At 35.9% G+C, this 21,045-nt stretch overlaps 4 protein-coding genes across 10 annotated transcripts; all 4 read left to right on the forward strand.

Annotated features, from left to right (window-relative positions):
- Window positions 1-31: 31 nt before the first annotated feature.
- On the forward strand, window positions 32-1,450 carry LOC148572341 (protein DOG1-like 4). Its single transcript, XM_088509431.1, has one exon. It carries the CDS (start codon window positions 302-304, stop codon window positions 1,187-1,189), a length of 888 nt encoding a protein of 295 aa, XP_088365557.1. The 5' UTR covers window positions 32-301; the 3' UTR covers window positions 1,190-1,450.
- A 7,944-nt stretch (window positions 1,451-9,394) lies between these two features.
- Window positions 9,395-12,796, forward strand: LOC107630923 (RING/FYVE/PHD zinc finger superfamily protein). Of its 2 annotated transcripts, none has more exons than XM_016334218.3 (4): window positions 9,395-9,726; window positions 9,939-11,026; window positions 12,264-12,338; window positions 12,439-12,796. In XM_016334218.3, exons 2-4 carry the CDS (start codon window positions 10,121-10,123, stop codon window positions 12,553-12,555), a joined length of 1,098 nt encoding a protein of 365 aa, XP_016189704.1. In that variant the 5' UTR covers window positions 9,395-9,726; window positions 9,939-10,120; the 3' UTR covers window positions 12,556-12,796. The 2 variants fall into 2 exon arrangements, with proteins under 2 accessions (XP_016189704.1, XP_016189701.1); XM_016334215.3 differs by having other exon boundaries at window positions 9,445-9,731.
- A 633-nt stretch (window positions 12,797-13,429) lies between these two features.
- On the forward strand, window positions 13,430-16,642 carry LOC107630921 (aldehyde dehydrogenase family 3 member H1). 6 transcript variants are annotated; one of them, XM_016334213.3, is made up of 11 exons: window positions 13,430-13,645; window positions 13,760-13,861; window positions 13,973-14,216; window positions 14,432-14,500; window positions 14,584-14,680; window positions 14,975-15,297; window positions 15,415-15,519; window positions 15,598-15,770; window positions 15,869-15,959; window positions 16,061-16,210; window positions 16,305-16,642. In XM_016334213.3, the coding sequence occupies exons 1-11, from the start codon at window positions 13,608-13,610 to the stop codon at window positions 16,536-16,538; spliced, it is 1,626 nt and encodes a 541-aa protein (XP_016189699.1). In that variant the 5' UTR covers window positions 13,430-13,607; the 3' UTR covers window positions 16,539-16,642. The 6 variants fall into 6 exon arrangements, with proteins under 6 accessions (XP_016189699.1, XP_088364638.1, XP_020974938.1 ...); XM_021119279.2 differs by having other exon boundaries at window positions 13,471-13,645; window positions 13,724-13,861; XM_088508513.1 differs by having other exon boundaries at window positions 13,471-13,645; window positions 13,757-13,861.
- Window positions 16,643-16,689: 47 nt separating this feature from the next.
- Window positions 16,690-20,622, forward strand: LOC107630922 (aspartic proteinase Asp1). The gene is made up of 9 exons (XM_016334214.3): window positions 16,690-16,798; window positions 17,630-18,483; window positions 18,802-18,919; window positions 19,009-19,232; window positions 19,305-19,526; window positions 19,605-19,743; window positions 19,831-20,031; window positions 20,116-20,188; window positions 20,276-20,622. Exons 2-9 carry the CDS (start codon window positions 18,275-18,277, stop codon window positions 20,392-20,394), a joined length of 1,305 nt encoding a protein of 434 aa, XP_016189700.1. The 5' UTR covers window positions 16,690-16,798; window positions 17,630-18,274; the 3' UTR covers window positions 20,395-20,622.
- The last annotated feature ends 423 nt before the right edge of the window (window positions 20,623-21,045 follow it).

A 21,045-nucleotide genomic window follows, 5' to 3' on the forward strand; every position in this document is an offset into this window, starting at 1 on the left:
ATACCAGCCACCTTCAATTTATTTTTGTATTTTGCAACCCCTTGTTTTGTTTTGCAGTTTTGCAGTTTTGCAGTTTTGCTTCCTTCCACTTGATCACATTAGATGTATTGAATCCAATTGCCAACCCTTCATCCAATGGCATAGCCCCCTTAACTGAAAGCCGCAATTTAGTACAGCCCCACTTGCCCATTAATTTCTCCCACTTCCATATATATATATATATATACACAGAATATATTATTATCCCAAACAACAAATTGTTAAACTAGAGGCAGAGGGTTGCATATTCTGCTTGGCAAAAATGTCAGAGCTTCCATGTCCAAGCTATGACATGTACCATTCACAACCCTCTGAATATGGCACCTCAGAGAGTGGAAGTGGAACTGACAGCTTTCACAAGTTCTTTGAGGGATGGGTGGTTGAGCAAAACCAACACCTGAAGGAGCTGGTGGCATCTGCAACAACAGAGCTCACAGATGAGAAGCTTCAGGCTCTGATTGATGGAGTTGTCAAGCATTATGAGTACTATTACGAGGCCAAGTCAAAGTGGGCAAAGCATGATGTTCTGGCCATGCTGTCTCCAACATGGAGAAGCTCCTTGGAAGATGCTTTTCTTTGGATTGGTGGTTGGAGACCAAGCATGGCTTTTCACCTTCTATATTCCAAGGCTGGGTTGCAATTTGAGGCCAAGTTGGATGAACTCCTTCAGGGTCTAAGAACATCTGATTTGGGTGATCTATCAGCAACTCAACTAGCTCAAATTGATGAGATTCAGAAGAGGACAATCGCAGAGGAGAGGGAAATCACAGATATGATGGCAACACATCAAGAAACAGTGGCAGATGCATCAATGGTGGAACTTTCTCATGCTGTTTCTGAGATGTTAAGGGCCAATGAAACTGACAAGGGTGGAAAGAAAGAGGTAGAGGAGAGGGTTGATTCAGCTCTGATGCCAAAGGAGGAAGGATTGGAGGAGATTTTGCAAAGAGCTGATGGTTTAAGGCTTAGAACACTTCAAGGTATTGTCAATATTCTGAGGCCAAAACAGTGCATTCACTTCTTGATTGCAGCTGCAGAACTACACCTCAGGCTGCATGAGTGGGGCAAGAAGAGGGATACAAGCAGAAGGCTCAATGAAGGCACTTCTAGTGATGAGGGTACAACCCATGATTTGTCAACTTCAAGATAACATTAACAATTGCAACTTTGGAACCATTCAGAATCAAGAATTCGACCTTGGATTTTTATCTTATTTTATTTAAGAGACATTTAATTAGGATAGCATGAAAGCAAACTAATTTTTTTTCTATTGTTGTTGTCTGCAATAAACCCAGCAAAGGGGTCTTATTGATTTATGCATCAATTTGAGTTAGACTTCTGCTTAAATATCATGTGATCAATTGCAATATTTCACATTGGCAAAATGTTAAATGAATTCAGGTTTCTGAAACAGACCAAGGCATACTTATGATTGTATTTGCAGACTAATATCTTCTTGTCTTGCAAGAATGCAAAATGAACTGTTACATTGATCTGTATTCGGTAAAAATCAAGACAAATGACATGCTGAAATTCTTGAAATGAAAATGTTTAAACAAATGATATTCAAATATAAAAACCTGATGACTCCTTTCTACATATGGATGCAGCAACATCAGCCTAGACCTGCAATCCTTGATTTTGAAGTATCTTTAATGCCAAATCGCCAACTACTACAAATTATAATAAAATTAGAACTTCGTGAATTTTGGGGGTTTTTTTGGGGTTGTGGGTTAATTAATTAATTAATGGATTTGGTCATTAGTAGTAAAATGACATTGTTTTTTTTTATCGGATGTCCCCGAAGGGACGTAAAATGACATTGTTTGTGTTTTACAAAATCCGATTTTTGGTTTTTGGTTGAAGGAAGATATGATAAAGAGAGGAAAACGGGAGAATTGGGCCCAACATGGAAGGCACAACGATCCAAATAGTTTGACATTTGTTAACAATTTTATTTGTTTATAGTTCTATGTTGAAATTTCAGTCCAAAACAAAAATCTATATAGATATCCTCCAAAAATATTTTCTTTTAGAAATAAAGGTTTTGATTGATAAAAAAAAGATAAACTACACAAAATGCACTCGAATTTTATTATCGACAAAAATATTTTTAAATAATTTAAAAATGTGAAAAAAATTCAAAAAGAATATTATTTTTTTGTAAGTGGCAAATAACTTTTGTATTTAACAAATCGCTTATGCATTTGTTCCAAAATTTTATAGAAATGTTTAGATACATATTTAAAAAAACACATACACAAAATAGGATACAAGTTTGATCTCTATATTTTTAGTTTATTCTTTAAAAATATTATTGGTTATTGACAAAGAAATCACAAAAAATATATCCTTAGCGAAAAATCATTAAATTTTAAGGATAAAAATATCTCATTTTTTAATTATGCTTATAAAAAATCGTATCAAAATTTAATTTTTAAAATATTTTTTGAGAACATATATTTAATATTAGGCATTTTGATCACGTTTTTAAATTATTTGAGAGTGTAAGAATCAGAATTTTTTCACGTAACCGTTTTAATAAAATAATAACTTAATTGCCCGAAATAGGTTTGAGAATATAGAAATGATATTTTGAAAATAAAAAGGTGAAATTTGATTTTAATAAATTTTTTTGAGTTGGAAAATGTATCTTTTGCGAAAGATTTTTGTAAAAATGCGTACCGTTCTTAAGCCGGCAGTACCGGCTCTAGTCTGTTCGGTACTGCGTATTTTTGGAAAATAAGATTTTGAAAATTTGATTTATTGTTTTAAAAAGACAAAAATAATTTAGAATTTAAAACCAAGCACTAATCTTAAAGGTTTTTGTCCAAAGTGGACCAAACGAATCTAAAATGCTAACGGATTTGACTGGGTCCAAACCGAGCCTAAGGTCCAGCATATAAATACATATTTAATGAGCTTTTAGCTCATTTAAGCACACCCAAAGAGTGAGAGGCGCTATTTTGAGAGAAGGAAGAAGAGAGGAGAAGTTACTATTCATCTCCTCCTTCTTTTAGCCATATCTTGAGCTATAGAGCTCCATGACGAGCCGTTTGCGACCACGCGTCACTCTCGCCGAGTCCGTATTTCTAACTAAGTTTTGTAGGTAAGAACTCTAAACTCACACTCCAATTTTCTGACCTAGCATTTTCATATTTTTTTGTTATGATTTTTTAGTAGATTTTGTGATTTTGTTTGTTTAGAGGTGATCTAGTATTGAATATTGTTGGGTTTTTTCCCTGACCTCGTTGGGTAAGGTAAGGTCTCACTAAACCCTTGTGTTTAGTTATTTTTGTGAACCCTAGGTTTGATGCTGGTATGTTATATGATGTTTATTGAGGTTTGATGTTTGTTGGAGTGAGCTTGATGGTTTTGGAGATTTGAGCTTGAGTTTGGTGTTTTGAGTTGCGTGGAAATCAGCCAATGTATAGTTTTGGTTTTCTTTATGTAATATGTAATGTTTCGTGACACTTAGGCTAGTGGACCTTAGGATAGGATTGAATGGATGATGATTGATGATGATTATTGATGTTGATTGTTGGTATTTAATGACTATGGAGGTGGATGATGAATGTTGTGATTGATTGTTGTTAATGAGGAGTGTTGATATTGTTGATAAATTATGTGGATTATGAATTTTGATGATGATAAATTGATGCCTGGATTGATAAGTGTTGAAGGAGTTGATAATTTGGGATATTAATATTTGGATGTTGTATAGTTGAATAATGATGGAATTTAGGAGTTTGATGTGATTTAGGTTGAATTTAGATGTTGATGAATAATGATTTTGATGGTGTGGAATAGTGTAATTGGAAAGGTTATTGATGGTTGAGTTTGAGGATTGAATGGTATAGACTTTTGTGTTGTTTTGGCATTGTTTGGGTTGTGAGTAGTTTGGTTTTGAATTGAGAGTTTTGGTAAAGTTAAGTTTTTAGTATTTTTGGTAAAAATGGGTTTTAGGCCACCTTTGGCGGATTATATCTTGAGTTACAGTTTTTGAAATTGATTGAATTTTATATCAAATCATAGATAATTCAAAGAGCTTTAAAACGGTATAAATTTTGTAGAAATCTAAAATTTGTAGAGACAGATATGATCGTTGGAAGTTGGTGTCAAAAATCTGATTTCTATGATATTGTAGAAATTTTAAGTTCTGGTTTGTGTGCGCACGCACACTGTTGTGCGTGTGTTCTAAACAGGGGCCACATTCTTACTTGTGCGTACGCACACAGTTGTGCGCACGCACACCCTGTGATTTTCAGAAAACGTGCGTATGCAGACACTGGTATGCTCGCACACTCTGGTGTGCACACCCACCCTACGAAATTTGCAAGTTGTGTGTACGCACAACATCGTGCGCACGCACACGCTGGAAAATACCTTCTCTTGAGGGCGTTCGCATGTATCTATGCGTGCACTCAAAACGAAAACTTTTACCTTCTGTGTCTACGCACAATTTGTGAAAACTCTCCTGGGAGTGCGTATGCACACTGTCCTATTTTTGAATGAAAACCTTGTTTTTAACCGTTTTATCTTCCCGGCGAACTTGCAAACTTCTGTAACACTTGTTTAAAACCATTTTGCCAGTTTTAGGGTCTTGAATCAAGGGAGAAAATAATAAATGAATAAAAGGGATATTATTTTAGTTATGAGTTTAGAAGATGGTAATTTAGGTTTGGAAAGTTCTGTGGATGGAATAGCTGGAGTATTTGGGCAGAGTGTTAAGGTGATCATGACTTGAGGAACATGAATGATTATGGTTAATGGAAAGAGTATGAATAGAAGTGTGCTATGAGCAGTGGCCTCTGAGATGGGTTATGTAATTGTGATATGCTTTGTTCTCCGTCGTAGGGGCTGTGGCAATCTCCCGCCTACGTTCGGATGTGAGGGTTGAAGCTAGACTTCCCACTCACATTTCTCGCTCATGGAGAAGGTGGTAGGGCACTCATCCCTCGGAATTATTCCTCCTGAGTATGCGTTTTCTCTCTGGTTGCAAGGTGGTAGGGCACTAACCAACGGAATCATGCAGCATCCAGAGGAAGGTGGTAGGGCACTCTCCCTCGAAACGTTTCCCTTTGAAAGGAGAAGGTGGTAGGGCACTCATTCCTCGGAATTATTTCTCCTGAGTATGCGCAACCGAGAGACTAATCCAGGAGTTGCCGACCGGATTTGGTGTCGGGTTTGGCACTATAACCGACATGTGATATCACAGCCAATAGAATAGGCATTCATCATATGCATCTCTTATGGGCTTGTTTGCTTTGATTACTTGCAGTTTTCCTAAATGTATAATATACCTACTTGCTTCTTGAATTACTTACTATATATGAATATTACCTGTGTATTACTTGCTTGTATTATCTGTGATTGTCTGGTACTGAGGAGATCAGGTAGGCGGTGGCGATGAGATCATACGAAGGTTAGGTTGGCGAAGGCTATGGGATACAGCGGTGTGACTAGTTTTAGTTAGAAATCCCCTAAGTTTAGATAACCCTGTTTATGGTTTATCGTTTAATTTATTTATTTTGTTAAGCTTAAACAAGTGTATTGATGTGAAGTTCTAGTATTGCCTTTGGCATCCCGTTACCTTACATCTTATATACTGGGTACTGTTACCATACTAAGAACCTCTGGTTCTCATACCATATGTTGTTGTTTTTATTTTTTTAAATGCAGGTCGTAACCCACCTCCGTAAGTTGCGAGATGGTGACAAAGCAGAGTATGGTTTCATCTTTGTTTTATTATGCTTCATTTTGATATAGTCACTCTCTCATCTTTTGTATTTATATGACCTTGTTGCCTTAGAGGCTTTATTTCTAAAAACTTTGAGAGATAGGTTGTTGCTGTTTTAAACTTCAAAACTCTGTTGTATCCAGTTTGACTAGCCGGTCTAAACTTTGCAGGCTGTGACTAGTCCTCTTTTTATATATCATACTTATATATATGTCTTGTTTAATTTAAGTACTACCTTGTGTATCCCGGAGCTATCTACAAGGTTATATATATATATATATATATATCAAGGTTGCGAGAACTGGACCGGTCAAAGAACCGGTGAGGTCACTGGTTCACTGGTTCGACCGAGGTTCAACCGGTTTAATTAATATTAAATAAAATTATTAAAAAATCTAAAAATAATTTTAAATAATAAATTATTATAAATATATAAATTTAATAATTTTTAACTTAATAAAATTTAAAATTTCACATAATAAAGAGCAAAACTTCAAGAAAAAAGCTATGTAGAGTCAGCACCTAAGCATAAATATGCAGCATATACATATAGTATTCTTCCATATATTTTTTGAAACAGAGGAAATTTCATTCAGGATAAAAGAAAGACATCTAACATAGCCAAGTTCTGAACATGACTTGGGGCATCTTCCATCCACATGCAATTTGGAGTGGTAAGAGCTAAGGTTGCTAATTCATGAGCTACTCTATTCCCTTTCCTCTTAACATGACTAAATTCCACAAATCTAAAATTTCTAATAAGTGAAATGGCATCAGTAATAAAAGTTCCAAAACAAGAATTAAAACACCTTCTCTGTTTGAGGGCACCCATTACTTCTATATTGTCACTTTCAAGAATCACCTTTGAAAAACAACAATCTTTTGCAAAATTCAACCCCCAAAATGCTGCATATGCTTCTGCTTCATGTGCTTCAAGGGGATAAGGTATTGCCTGGGTTGCTGATGCCTCCATTATGATTCTCATCTCATTCCTAATTACAACACCAACTCCTCCATCAATATCGTGTGACTCATTATGTATTCTTCCATACACTAGTCTTTGAAACAAGACTAAAAATGCACAAGCACAAGCATAAAAATCAAAACCATGTAAATAACATGACACTTATGTCTAAATTGTTAATAACCACAACACCAGCAGCAGTTTAAATACAACACCAAGAACAACACAACAAGATTATTAACAACAAAATACAGATTATTGTGTAATATAAATTATTAACAATTAATCAATAACACAGCAAAAAGAACAATTATTAACACCATAACAAGAACACAATAACAGTCAAAAACACAGCAAAGAGGATTGCAACAGCACACCATTCCATACCATAACAAAGCAAGAACGACTTTCCAATACACAACACAGCAAGAACACGGCAAAGAGGAGAGGACTCACCTACTAGAATCTTCAGCGAGCACGAAAGAGCAGAGGGAGGCGACCACGGCAGAGCAGAGGGGGCTGGAGAAATTGCGACGAGAAAGGTAGAGCAGAGGGAGGGGACCACGGCAGAGCAGAGGGGGCTGGAGAAATTGCGGCGAGCACAGCAGAGAAGAGGGATACCTGCGACGAAGGAGAAGGAGGAGTGACCGACCACTAATGGACGACGCACACGAACGGCAGCTGCGGGACACGGTGGAGGCTGCGGTGGTCAAACCCGTCGCTGCTGTGGCTGTGGAACGCAGAGGCTGCTGGACGCGGAGGCTGTTGGACGTTGTGGCTGCTGGACGTGGAGGCTGCTGGACGCGGTGGCTGCGGGACGCGGTGGCGGTGGGCTGCTCGACTGGTGGTGGTGGGCTGCTCGACTGGTGGTGGTGGGCTGGTGGCTGCAATGGTTCTCAGCTTCTCACTTCTCAGAGAAGAGAGGAGAGATGAGTGGCTGTGGCTTCAATTGACAATTGGGATTTAGGGTTTTCACTTCAGCACTTGCCCTTTTTTTTTAATTTTTATACAAAATAGCGACATTTAGAGGATGCATTTCCAAATCGGAAACCCTTTAAAAAACCGGCCAGTTTGACTGATTTTTTACCAATTTTTTGCCAGGCGATTTTTAGGCTTACCCGGACCGACTAGCTGACCGGTTCTCGGTTATTCCGATTGAACCGGCCGATCCAGTTCGATTTTTAGAACCATGATATATATATATATAATGTCTTGTTCTATCCGTACCTATGCGTTTAGTTATCGTGTGTGAACGCTTCGCGTTTCGTAATTTCGCTTTGCGGAAATTTGAGTGTTATTCCTTCATCGGACTTCTAGTTATGCAAATTCTTGGACAAATATTATATATTATAAGCTATAGAACTGTTGTGGCACTTTGTTATCCTTTATTTTACGGCTAGAGATAAAGTTTAGGGTAACGGGGTGTTACAGAGAGCATTTTTGTTGATAACAAAATTCGAGTATATTTTTATTAGTGACAAAATTATTCGAATACATTTTTAGTAATTTACCCAATAAAAAAAGAATTAGTTTATTAAAACTTTTTTTAGAAAAATGTTTATAATTTTCAAGAATTACAACACCTGGCTTTATCTATGGTAAATTAAAAGGATTATACACTTGTTATGTTAGTTTTGCAAAATTTAAGAATTTTTAAAAAGTATTTAAAAATTTTATTAATATGATTTTATATATTAATAAATATCTATTTTTATTTTTGTATTTTATATATATATATATATATATATATATATATATATATATATATATATATATATATTATAGTCATTTATTCTAAAACTTAAAAAATTTTTTAGTACATTAAAATTTACCTTTTTTAATAATGAATTTAATTTTAAAATACCGACCTATATCATTTAATTATATATGATTTTTTAGATAATTATTTATGAATTAATATAAAAATAATTATTTTAGCTAAAGTAAATTATATAATTAGAATTTAATTTTGATGGATTATAAGTGTAAAATAATTTTATATTAATTACATCAATAATTATTTAAAAAAATAAAAAAATTATATATTTTTAAAACATATGTTAAGATTATAAAATAAAAAATTTTTTATAAAAAATTTAAATTTTTAATATATTTATTAAATAAAAATATTTAAATTTTTTTTATTAGTGATAAGTTTAAGGGCACATGTTAACTAAACTAAGAAGAAAAAAAAAAAATTATCCTATAGATGAACCCTGTGTCTCTGTTATAGTGTTACTTATCTCTTAGTTCTTACACTTAAAATTGAATTCTGTGCCTTTACCTTATTAGTGCGTATGTGGGGTGCACACCTAAGCGTCGGCATCATTTCCGGAAACTATCTTCATTGTGGGAATCAAATCTTTGTCTCCGTTTATTCCTCAATAATGAATGTTGCAAGTTGCAACACCTCTGTTTTTATTTTTTACAAAAGGGGAAAATAAATTTCCCAAAGCAAGGCTTGACTGTTCGTGAAAATAGTAATTAATATAAAATCTGTATATTATCATTCAATTTGATTATAGGTAGAGTCAAATTCTTTATCTACAAATGGTTAAAAATTAAAAGCTTATTGAAACTTATAAATTGAATTGAATTGATTGCCAGTGCGAGTGCAAATAAATCAGGAGTAATTGGAATAGTGAAACGTATGATTTGAAGGGTATGGGTTTTTAATAGGGTGTTTATTATTCTGATTTTAGAAGATGGAAGGAGTAAGTAAAAGGTGAAATGTAATAAAAAGGAGGAAAGAGAGTGGATCGGATGCGACTGTGAAAGTGAGAAGACAATAGAAGAGTGGAGTAAAGTGTGGGAGAGTTTGGTGGGTAATAATAATTAACCTTCCACACAGGGTCCTCTGGGTCTGAGCGAGAGTGAGTATGAATATGAAGCCAAAGAAAACGTGTTAAGCACAAAAAGCCAATTCCTACAAACAAATTCCAAATCTCAATTCTCCTCTGCTCAACAGTCGCGGTAGCACCAAGTAAAGTAATCACCTCATTCCCTTTTTCTTTCCAATTCGTTGCCTGATTTTCATCCTGATCAAATTTTGGGGATTTAATTTACTTTTTATCTTCTGAGATGATAAAGAAAAAAGAAGCTGTTTTTGATTTGCTCATATTCCATTGGCGTGCAATTATACTATTGTGCTTCAGGTTATTCACATAGATATAGATAATATTTTATACGTTGCAGCTTCCACTTGCTCCTTTGCATCTGTTCGAATGGTGGTGTTGGGTTTCTTCTTGAGGTAATTCTTAGTGCAGGAGATAGTGTTTTGAGGTAAATTAAGTGAATTTTGTTCAACTAGAATGGGGAAATAAGCTGATAGCTCAAATTCTGTGCTTGAATCTGAATACACCGCCGACAATTCATCAATGGGCAAAGAAAATGGGTCAGCAACGCCAAAGGAAGAAGGCAGTGATGACGGTTACTCAAGTCTTGAGACTGTTGAATTAGAATCTCAGTCACGACCTAGCCTAGAGAAGGACACAGGTTTGCCAAGTTGTCGCGTGTGCCAATGTGCCGAATCTGATAAAAGGGGAGATGCTGCCCTAGAATTTTTGGGCATCACTCCGGTGATCAAAGCTTGTAAATGGAATGGGGAAGATGGGGAGGTAAGGTCAGAAGGCCAGGGAATTCAGAAAAATATGTCTTTTAACAAAAATGTTGGAAGCAAATCTGGGATGGTGGAATTTGTAGGCCCTAATGGGGAGGTTTTCATGTGTAGAAGTGATGTGGAGATTGGTTTGTCTCACCAAGATGCATTGATTGAACTTGGTTGCTGTTGTAAGAATGACCTTGCTTTAGTACACTATGCTTGTGCACTCAAGTGGTTTATTAATCATGGATCAACAATTTGTGAAATATGTGGACACATAGCCAATAATATCAGAATCTCTGACTTTAACAAGGTTGTTGGTTCTCTGAAGGAATATGAAGCCTTGAGGGAGAGAACTGTCAGTGGGGATCCTGGTCCTCATGTCCATGCGAATAATAATACTGGCGTTGATCCTGACGCTGTGGCTGCTATCCGGAGGCAACGGCTAAGTGAGATTGCATTATGGTTTTGTCCTCATAATACCAGTAGTATAAACAACAATAGCAATGCCGACACAGTTTCACAGGTTGCTTCTGAGCAGCCTTCAAATTTTGTTACTGAAGATGCTGGCCCTGCACAGAGTCCTGCAACCAAGTGGGCCGTGGAAGGCACAGGGATCCTGCTTGCTACTGGCCTGCTTACAATCACCCTTGCGTGGCTGATAGCTCCTCGAGTTGGAAAGGTACGTAAGATTTAAAGCCAGTCACAATAAGTGGTGAAACATACCAAATTCTTTATATGGTAATTTCTTGCCTAGATGTCTTTTTCCTGAATGTGCCTGCATATTTTGGAACTGCCCTAAATATGGGGCCTCAAAACCTATGCATTTACATTGATTATTATAGGGTTGAACTTCAGAATGTCATGATAATAATGCATGCATTGGGGTCATGCAAGCATGGTATTTCACTAAAACATGGAGCAAAGACACTAGTCTGTCATTGCTTCCATATAATTTGTAGAGCTTGCCTTTATTTCTCATGTCTCTCTATCTGAGATTAATACGAAATTGGAAACTTTAGCTAGCAATTTTATTCAAGGAATTTGTTATCATTCTTATAAAGGACATGAGATTAATAATGGACTCACGTTGATGTTATGGACTGGTATTCTCATACTGATCACTTATAAGGTCTTCTTCCCTTTGGCCATATGCATATTTAGGGCTTGTTTGGGTATGCTTCTAACTAGAAAGCCTCACAGAATTAAACTAACAAACAATTAACAATCAAATGGATCTAACTACTCATAGTGTAATAAATCATCGTTCGTTTATAGATCAAAGCCTAGCCTAGAGTTTAGATAACTTACTCAGTTCCAATGTTTAGAGCCACATCAATTGATCAATCAATATGAATTATGTGGACTCTGGCTTATATTCATCTGTAGGCTTCATTTTTTGTTGTCTTTCTTTTGATATGTTTGCTCTGTGAACATCTATCTTAAGAAGAATAATGTCACTAGCGTTTGTGTTGTAAGGTGGTCACTTTTCTCGGTAAAGTCATTTTTTAACTCTCTGGAGCACTGGCTGCACCACTTTACCCTAGAACAATTTTTGCTGGCTAACTATGAAATGGCTCTAACGAAAAAATTGAGGCTTAAATCCTATAGCAGGTTGTATTTTATGCTATCATTCTGTGCTTCTGGCCCCAAACCTGACTAATTGCTCCATTCATGGCAACTTCGAGAGTTACTGATTTGGATGGGCAAAGGAAGGGACTGGACAGCCTTAATCACATCATAGCTTTTTTAGTCTTAGTTGAATATAGTTTTTTCCATGTTCGGGTTCATTCCAAAATACAGTGGTGTTGGTTGTGTTTGGAAGTTGATTATACAACTTGTTTGCTTCTTCCATGTTGATTTTGGTTAGAAGCCTGCATAATTCAACCTAACCTATAGTTGATCGTATTGTTGTACAGAAAACAGCCAAAAGTGGTCTTCACATCCTACTTGGAGGTGTTTGTGCTTTAACAGTGGTTGTTTTTTTCCGCTTTGTAAGTACTTCACGCACCTTTCTATTGTATTTTGTTTGAGAAATTTGATCGAGTTTTGATTCTTGGATCCTGATAGTTTTGTATACTTGAGTTATTGCAGTTTGTGCTTACCAGAATCAAGTACGGACCTGCACGTTATTGGGCAATCTTATTCGTTTTCTGGTTTCTTGTGTTTGCCATATGGGCTTCACGGACACATGGTGCCCATACAACGTGATTCCTTAGTAGTTAGTAGTTAGTACAGCGCTATAGAGTCTTGTTTTGTTTTTCATTTCTCTTGAGCCTTTCAATTGAAATTCATTTATGACCGGGTCTATTTCATAGTAGATTATTATCATTATCATTATTACTATTAAATGTAAAATAGCTATAACGTTGTTTGTAAAGCTATTTCTTTCTATGAGATCGTGTTTAGTTACTTTGAAGAACTAATACAAATAAATTTGAAGAAAAATAAATTTTCGTTGTCTTGTAATTAACTTATAGCTTTACTTTCTTTGATTGATTGAAATTACAAGCCATGGAAATTTAATGGAATCAGTTGAGAGAGCATAAACGGGAGGATTCGAAATCCAAATCAAAGGGTGGCCTGCCGTACCTATATTTGGCGCATAGCATTGGGCCGGATACTCTGTTTTCGGCTGTAATTGTAATACATCATCATTAGTCATTATGATGATGGATTATAGAGAATTAAATATCTCCCCAACCGAAACACTCCTAGCATTTATGGTAATGGAGCGAATAATCATATCGGACAAAGTTTGACATAGACATATAGTGGAGTTATCAATTATCATAGTTAACGAATGAGCATTGTTGGTTTCCACAATAGATCCTTTGAATCTTGTTTGGTAGTGTGATTCATTACTTAATTGTGATGTGTGAAGTGAAGGTGAACCAAACCAAAATGAAATATCACTTTCCATTTCGTCTTATTTTGATTGATTGGGTTGTCGTGGTTTGTGAGTGTATGAGGGGTCCCTCTTCATCTTCCTCATAACCACATAATCAAGAGTGAACCAAACAGTAACGAGGTAAATTACACGTGCGTGATCCACATAAAAACAATTTTCATATTTGAACTGTTCGGAGATACCTCACATAAGAGTTTCCATTCATTTTGGCTCTGTGCTTCTGTTGTTGTTCTACACTGCCGTTGCCTTGTCATCACGATTTCTCTAACGTTATCTTTCTGTTTTTAATGGCTCAGAACTCACTCCACTTGTACATTTTTATGTAGCTCTTTCTCCTTCTCCCTCTCCTACCATGAAAAGCCTCTTCCTTGTATCGTTCCTTGCACCAAGGTACACCCTTTTCTTTCTTTCTTTCTTTATTTATGACCTTATTTACTTAGCAAGTTCAAACCTGTTCTTGTAACCAAGATATGTTGCTGAAAGTTCCTCGTGTTGGGTTAGCAGTGCCCCAGTTGGAAGCAGACCCTTCTCTCAACATTTAACCACCAAGTGCTTTGGCAAGCAACTTCACTTCCACTCTCGATGTGTTCTTTTCTCTTCATACACGTAAACACCTCTGTCTCTCTCTCTCTAGTCATATTCTCATGCTGCTTTGGTTTGTATTGCTCAACTCTGACGTGTCTTTCTTGCATGGATTATGTGGTTTGTGTTGTGAAGATGTTCTGCAACGCTATCTGTTGTGCCGGACCTACAAGAAAAGGAAACATTTGATGGAGAGAAGGCTTCTTTGCTTCTCAAAGATCTCAGAAAGACCTTTAATTCGGGGAAGACAAAGAGCTATGAGTGGCGAATTTCACAGTTGGAAGGCATAGCCAAGATGCTAGAAGAGAAGGAGAAGGAAATTCTTGATGCTCTTAATAAAGACCTTTCTAAACCAGGATTGGAAGGATATATATCTGAGGTCTACAATTCCTACTTTCATTTTCTGCTTCATGATTTTCTCTTTTTAACCAGTGCTTTAAAGAAAAATATCTCCATACAACTGTATTGTTTTTCCCCTGCTTCCTTTTGTCATGATGGCATTGAGTTTTTCCATTTGTCTGAAGATTCACCTCAGGCTCAGACTTACATTCATCGCGGCCACTTCGAATTATATCGTGGTGCTTATTAATGCAGGTTTCCCAGGCAAAATCATCATGTAGTGAAGCACTTCAAGAACTGAAACACTGGATGAAGCCGGAAAAGGTAATAATTACTTACTTAACAGAAGAGGATTGTGCCACATTATATACATTGACACTAATAGCACAATCTTTTTTCCCATTCAGGTCAAAACTTCATTCACCACATTACCATCATCAGCAGAGATTGTGTCAGAACCATTGGGAGCTGTGTTGGTCATCTCCACATGGAACTTCCCTTTCTGTATGTAAAGTTGTCTTCCTTTTCAGATATTTGCCATATCTAAACAGCATTTGTTTCTATCAGATACAACTTTTCCGTACTTGTGTTGTTATCAATGTTGTTGAAGGTTTGCACATATAGAGAAGTCTATCATACATTTGCATATTTATAATGCTTAAAGTTTTATTATCCAATGAGTTCTCAATTTTCTCATAAATTTGTTGGAATCCTTACACTATCTAGTGCAGTGACTTTGCAACTTCTACTTACCGTTCCCTTCACAATGATGAGTTCTTAATTACCTCCTGTGTTCAGTGTTATCAATGGATCCTGTCATTGGAGCCATATCAGCGGGTAACGCAGTGGTCTTGAAACCATCAGAAATTGCTCCGGCAACTTCATCACTACTTGCAAATTTGATTGAAGGTTATCTAGATAACTCTGCAATAAGAGTAGTTGAAGGGGCTATTCCTGAAACAACTGCACTCTTGGAACAGAAGTGGGATAAGATACTTTACACAGGTAGTGCTAGGGTCGGTCGCATTGTCATGGCTGCTGCTGCAAAGCACCTTACACCTGTGATTCTGGAACTCGGCGGAAAGTGTCCAGCTGTTGTTGATTCAGATGTCAATCTACAAGTTAAGGACATCACCATCCTAAGCTCATTATTTACACATCCAAGTAACTTGTTTTTTTTTTTTTTTTTTTTTTTTTTTTTTTTTTTTGATGTAATAATCATTGAATTAAAATCTCAGGTTACTGCTAGGAGGATAATAGGTGGAAAGTGGGCATGCAATAGTGGACAAGCATGCATTTCTGTTGATTATATCATCACAAGAAAAGAATTTGCTCCAAAACTGGTTAGATTTTAAGAACTTTTGTGAGCAGTTAAATCATATATATTTACATTATTCTTGATAAGTTTGTGCACACAACAGATAAATGCTTTGAAAGAAGAGTTGAAGCAATTCTTTGGCGAAGATCTGATGGAATCAAAAGACATGTCTCGTATTGTGTCCCCGACCCAGTTTTCGCGGCTGGTGAAGCTCTTGGATGAAGATAAAGTATCTGACAAAATTGTTTTTGGAGGTCAGAGGGATGAGATGAAACTGTGAGTGGCATTCTCATATTCTTTATTATTAAGATTCACATATATAGTATGATATTGTATCTTATTATTAATTCTCCTTCTTTGACTCTTGGATACAGAAAGATTGCACCAACTATCATATTGGATGTTCCAGATGATGCAATGGTGATGCAAGAAGAGATATTTGGGCCAATAATGCCAATCATCACTGTGAGTACTTGTTGGCAAGGATAGTATACAAGGCCATATTACCATATTATATATATTCCTTGACAATTGCTTCAACTTTAGGCCATATTCCATTTGTGCAGGTAGAAAACATAGAAGATAGCTTTGGCATAATCAAATCTAAGCCAAAACCTCTTGCTGCTTATCTCTTTACAAACAATGAGCAGTTAAAGAAGGCATATGTGGAAAATATATCTTCTGGAGGGATGCTCATCAATGACACTGTCATACATGTAGTGATTCTCTTATATCCCTTAATTATTTTACACATGAAAACTATAATCATATCACAACTACTTGACGTTTATGTGTGCATCGCCGATGCAGGTTGCGACTCGTGGTTTGCCTTTTGGAGGAGTTGAAGAAAGTGGAATGGGATGTTACCACGGGAAGTTCTCTTTTGATAGTTTCAGCCATAAGAAGTCTGTCCTCTATAGAAGTTTTGATGCAGATTCATCCTTAAGGTTCCCTCCATATACACCCGAGAAGGAAAAATTGTTGAAGGCCATTTTCAGTGGCAACATTATTCGCATAATTCTTACTTTGCTTGGATGGTCTTAGATTAGAATAAACGCATATACAAGGAACATCCAAAGAATCTGTTTTTAATGACGCTAATTTTGAAGATGTCGAGAGAAGAATTGGATAAATGGTAAATTCGAAAATAATGGTCTAGGCTAGTGATTACCACGGCTTCCACTATTGTCAAGATGAAAATGACATAAAATGATGCTAAATCATGCAAGTGTGGTAACTCTATTTTAGCATGTTTAAATATGTTTGACTATTAAGATTCTAGAGGGAGAAGTTGGGGCTTTAGAGCCTCTACAATGGTGAGTTCCTCTTTCACTTTTTTCTGACACACAGAACTCTAACCATTGGAGGAGAGAATGAATGAGTTCTCGCACGGGTCTCAAGGTGAGGGAGTCCCTCTAAACAGGGACTCAAGTTAACCAATAATAACTTGCTATTTGGCAAATTATTTTAAAAAAATAATAATATAAAATCTGAAATAATTAAATAATTATATTAAATAATAAAATAATAATTAAATTAGTAATAATTATAATAAAAATTATATTAAATAATTATATTTTTATTTAATTAATAATTTATATTAATTATTTAACAAATAATTAATATTGAATATTATTTATATTATTATATTAAATTATAATTAATTAAATTTACTTACATTAAAAAATAAATTTAATTTCTACACCTTACAAAATAATTCTTAGTTGAGTTAGTTATTTTTATTTTTAAAATTTAAAATGCTAACGACATTATTAAAATTAGCAATTGTAAACACAAAACTATAAATTAGTGTAATCCCGAATTATATACTGTGTATTATTATTATATATGAATTTATTTAATATTAATATCTTTTAATAGTGAATTATTTTTAAATTTATAAATTTAAATAATATTATTGAAAAAATCAATTACATTAATTTTAAGTATTTTAATTAATTAATTAAGTGGGACCACAACAGGGACTAAAGTTAGTTCCTCCTAATGGAGAAGAGAGAGATGCTTTGAGTTCTTATTTACCGTTTATGACGCAAAAGCTGATGTGGAGTTACTTTTTATGACATGTGGGCCATAAATAGGGATTGAGATGAGTTCTCTATTGGAGATGGTCTTAGAAATTAGAATCAAATACAAATATTAACAAAAATGAGAGAGAAAATAATAAAAAGCCAATGGCAAATAATAATGCCACATGTCACTCTTTGTGTTGTTCTTGCTATAAGTATTTGAACCATTCACCATTTTTTGGGAGACAAATTGAAATAAACACATACACCCTTATTAACCAATGAAAAATAAGGGATGCAAAATAAATCATATATAAAGGGAAACAAGTGATGCTGTGTAATTGTGTATGATAGTATCTGTCTTTTTAATTTACTGGTCAAATTCTTTCAATCCTTTGCCTTTTAATTTTGAAGTTTGAAAGAAAGAAGACAAATAAAATAAGATTGGTAGGAGCATGGCAGAAGTTTCGACGAAGCTGGGGAACAAGAAGAGTTAAGACAAATTAGTTATTTGATTTGATTGTAGCAAGAAAAGAAAAGAATAAGAACCATCTCATTCCCTCCTTAAACCCAAAACCCATCCAAAAGGGAACTGAACTCTATTCTATTCCTTTCAACTAACTCCAAGTAAAGAACCAATTCATTCATGCACGTATCAGAGTCCTTCAAGAATCAAGTCAAGTCAACCCCCCACCACTCTTGTGAATTCTCTCGTCATAGCTTTCTCCACAGAACATTGAAAGAAAGAAGGATATGAAGATGAAGATGGGACGGTTGGTTGTGTTGGTTGTGACAGTTATGGTTTTGAACCTGTCAAGTCCTTGCTCAGCATGGTTTGGTTTTGGCAACAAACAAAAGACTTCAAAGAACTCTATCCTGCCAGCTCAGCCCTCCATCATCAACCGTGCTGCCCATGGTTCCTCCATTATCATCCCACTTTACGGCAATGTTTATCCTGTTGGGTACGTACCTACATAGAATCTTCTTTCTTGAACACACAAAAAGGCAATACCTTTTATGAATCTTGAAAGTGTGCAATTTTGTATGGAAATGTATATGTAAAAAGAAAAAAAAAAGATTTGCATATCAAGATTCGCAATAGGAATATTTCATTTATTTAGTGATTGGGCCCTCTCTCTCTGCCTTTTGAAATTTATTTATTTGATTACCATTTGAAGAACAAAAAGAAAGGTGCACCGACACTAACACGATTGGTTGCTGTTTATCCTTTAAAAGATGAAATTATTGTGTCTCATCCTTCCTTGAAACAATTATTGCAGGTTCTATAATGTTACTCTCAGCATTGGGCAGCCACCAAGGTCCTATTTTCTGGATGTTGACACCGGTAGTGACCTCACATGGCTTCAATGTGATGCCCCTTGTTCCCATTGCTCTGAGGTATTACATGGAAACTGATTTCTTCTACACAAAGAATGTGAACAAATGCTAACAAAATCTTATCCTTGAATACTTGTTTTGTTTGTCAGACTCCCCATCCACTGTACAAGCCCAGCAATGATTTTGTGCCGTGTCAAGATCCCCTATGCGCGTCGTTGCAGCCGAGTGATGACTACGAATGTGAAAGCCCTGATCAGTGTGACTATCAGATTGATTATGCGGATCAGTACTCAACACTTGGTGCACTTGTCAATGATGTCTATCTTCTCAACTTCACCAATGATGTCCAACTTAAAGTTCGGATGGCACTTGGGTTAGTCTTACTCACTCTTTGATTTGTTACCACCCCCTCCATGCATGTTCATGCTCTGATTCCTTTGTGCAGATGTGGATATGATCAGACTTTTTCGCCTTCTTACCACCCGTTAGACGGAATACTTGGGATTGGCAGGGGAAAAACCAGCTTGGTGTCACAGCTGAATGGTCAGGGCTTGGTGCAAAATGTTGTTGGACACTGCTTAAGTTCCCAAGGAGGAGGATATGTTTTCTTCGGAAATGTCTATGGTTCTTTTCGAGTGAGCTGGACTCCAATGTCATCCACAGATTCGTAAGCAGACCATTATCAGAACTCAGATGATTCATATAATTGATTGTATCATGTTCTGATTTGAATCCTGTGTCTCAGAAAACATTACTCAGCAGGGCCAGCTGAACTTGCTTTTGGAGGAAAGAAGAGTCGTTCTGGAAGCCTAACTGTGCTTTTCGACACTGGCAGTTCTTACACTTACTTCAACTCCAAGGCTTACAAAGCTCTCATTTCTTGGGTAATTTCTAAAGCATTCATCACTAGTATCATACCAATTTGGAAATGTTAGTTAAGAAGGGTCATTTTGTTCAACTTGGAAATGCAGTTGAAGAAGGAATTGCACAAAGTACCCATAAGTGTAGCAGCTGATGATCAAACCTTACCAATATGCTGGCGTGGTAAAAAACCTTTCCAGAGCATACGTGAAGTGAAGAGATACTTTAAGCCGCTGGCGCTTACTTTTAGCAATGCTGGAAAAGTTAAAACTCTGTTTGAGATCCCTCTTGAAGGTTATCTGATACTATCAGTGAGTTCTAACCTGTAACCTTAAGCAACCTAGATGAATATATCATAGTAAAGGCAATGGACTAACGAATTGTTATGGTGGCAGAGCATGGGAAATGTTTGCCTGGGAATTCTGAATGGCTCTGAAGTAGGGTTGGGAGATCTCAACATAATTGGAGGTAGGAAATAATTAATTTCGTGTTAACGTTTTTGGGATTTGATGTTATATCATTAATTATAAAGATGTTGTTTGTTTATATATGCAGACATATCCATGCAAGACAAAGTGATGGTATTCGACAATGAGAAGCACTTAATTGGTTGGGCACCTGCAGATTGTACTCGTCTTCCAAGATCAAGAGCTTTCGGTATTTCATCATACTGAAAAAAGAAAAGAAAAATTCCTAGGGGGAGGTTGTTGTGCCATATATAGAGCAGGTTAATTCATGCTATTTTCATAATGTGTAGTGTTTGTGAATATAGTCATTGATCATCATCATGTATTAGTATATTACATTCTGATCGAGTAATGAATGTAATCGATGGAAATATGTGAATATTTCGCATCGCGTTTATTTTTAGAACTATGCTACACATACAAGTTTTTTTGGCTTATAAGTCTTATAAGTTGGGTCAAGTCTAACAAAAATAGAAAAACTACATTCACTCACTGGAGTGTGATAACACGCGTGTCACTCAACCGTTTCCAAAACACGCTCTCATTCACCATTATGGAAGACGCTTCTTCTTCACGTTCCTCTTTCTCCTCCTCCTCTTCCTTCTTCTTCTCCTTCTTCTTTACGTTTCTCCTTCTTTTTCTTCGCCTGTTTCATCTTCATCGTTGTTTTTTTATTACTGTTGTTGTTGCATTTTTTTCCTCCTCCTCCTCTTTTTTCTTCTTTGTTTGATTTTTTCTCCCAAGAAGAATTATAAGAAAACGAAATAAGAAGATGAGGAAGAAGAAGCAGTAGAAGATGAGGAGGAGGAAGAGGAAGAGTTTTTAATTATGCAGAACTTATCAGAATAAAAATACACC

This window comes from Arachis ipaensis, chromosome B3 (assembly GCF_059453495.1).
Source record: "Arachis ipaensis isolate K30076 ecotype BB chromosome B3, ASM5945349v1, whole genome shotgun sequence".
Classification (NCBI taxonomy): Eukaryota; Viridiplantae; Streptophyta; class Magnoliopsida; order Fabales; family Fabaceae; genus Arachis; species Arachis ipaensis.

Bases quoted from the DNA above. Each gene is read 5' to 3' on its own strand.
- LOC148572341 (XM_088509431.1), top strand. From the start codon at position 302: ATGTCAGAGCTTCCATGTCCAAGCTATGACATGTACCATTCACAACCC.
- LOC107630923 (XM_016334218.3), top strand. From the start codon at position 10,121: ATGGGCAAAGAAAATGGGTCAGCAACGCCAAAGGAAGAAGGCAGTGAT. The intron at 11,027-12,263 runs GTACGTAAGATT...ATTGTTGTACAG, and splicing joins TAGCTCCTCGAGTTGGAAAG to AAAACAGCCAAAAGTGGTCT. The intron at 12,339-12,438 runs GTAAGTACTTCA...GAGTTATTGCAG, and splicing joins TGGTTGTTTTTTTCCGCTTT to TTTGTGCTTACCAGAATCAA.
- LOC107630921 (XM_088508510.1), top strand. From the start codon at position 13,608: ATGAAAAGCCTCTTCCTTGTATCGTTCCTTGCACCAAG. The intron at 15,520-15,597 runs GTTAGATTTTAA...TGCACACAACAG, and splicing joins AAGAATTTGCTCCAAAACTG to ATAAATGCTTTGAAAGAAGA. The intron at 15,960-16,060 runs GTGAGTACTTGT...CCATTTGTGCAG, and splicing joins CAATAATGCCAATCATCACT to GTAGAAAACATAGAAGATAG.
- LOC107630922 (XM_016334214.3), top strand. From the start codon at position 18,275: ATGAAGATGAAGATGGGACGGTTGGTTGTGTTGGTTGTGACAGTTATG. The intron at 19,527-19,604 runs GTAAGCAGACCA...CCTGTGTCTCAG, and splicing joins CCAATGTCATCCACAGATTC to AAAACATTACTCAGCAGGGC. The intron at 20,032-20,115 runs GTGAGTTCTAAC...TTATGGTGGCAG, and splicing joins AAGGTTATCTGATACTATCA to AGCATGGGAAATGTTTGCCT.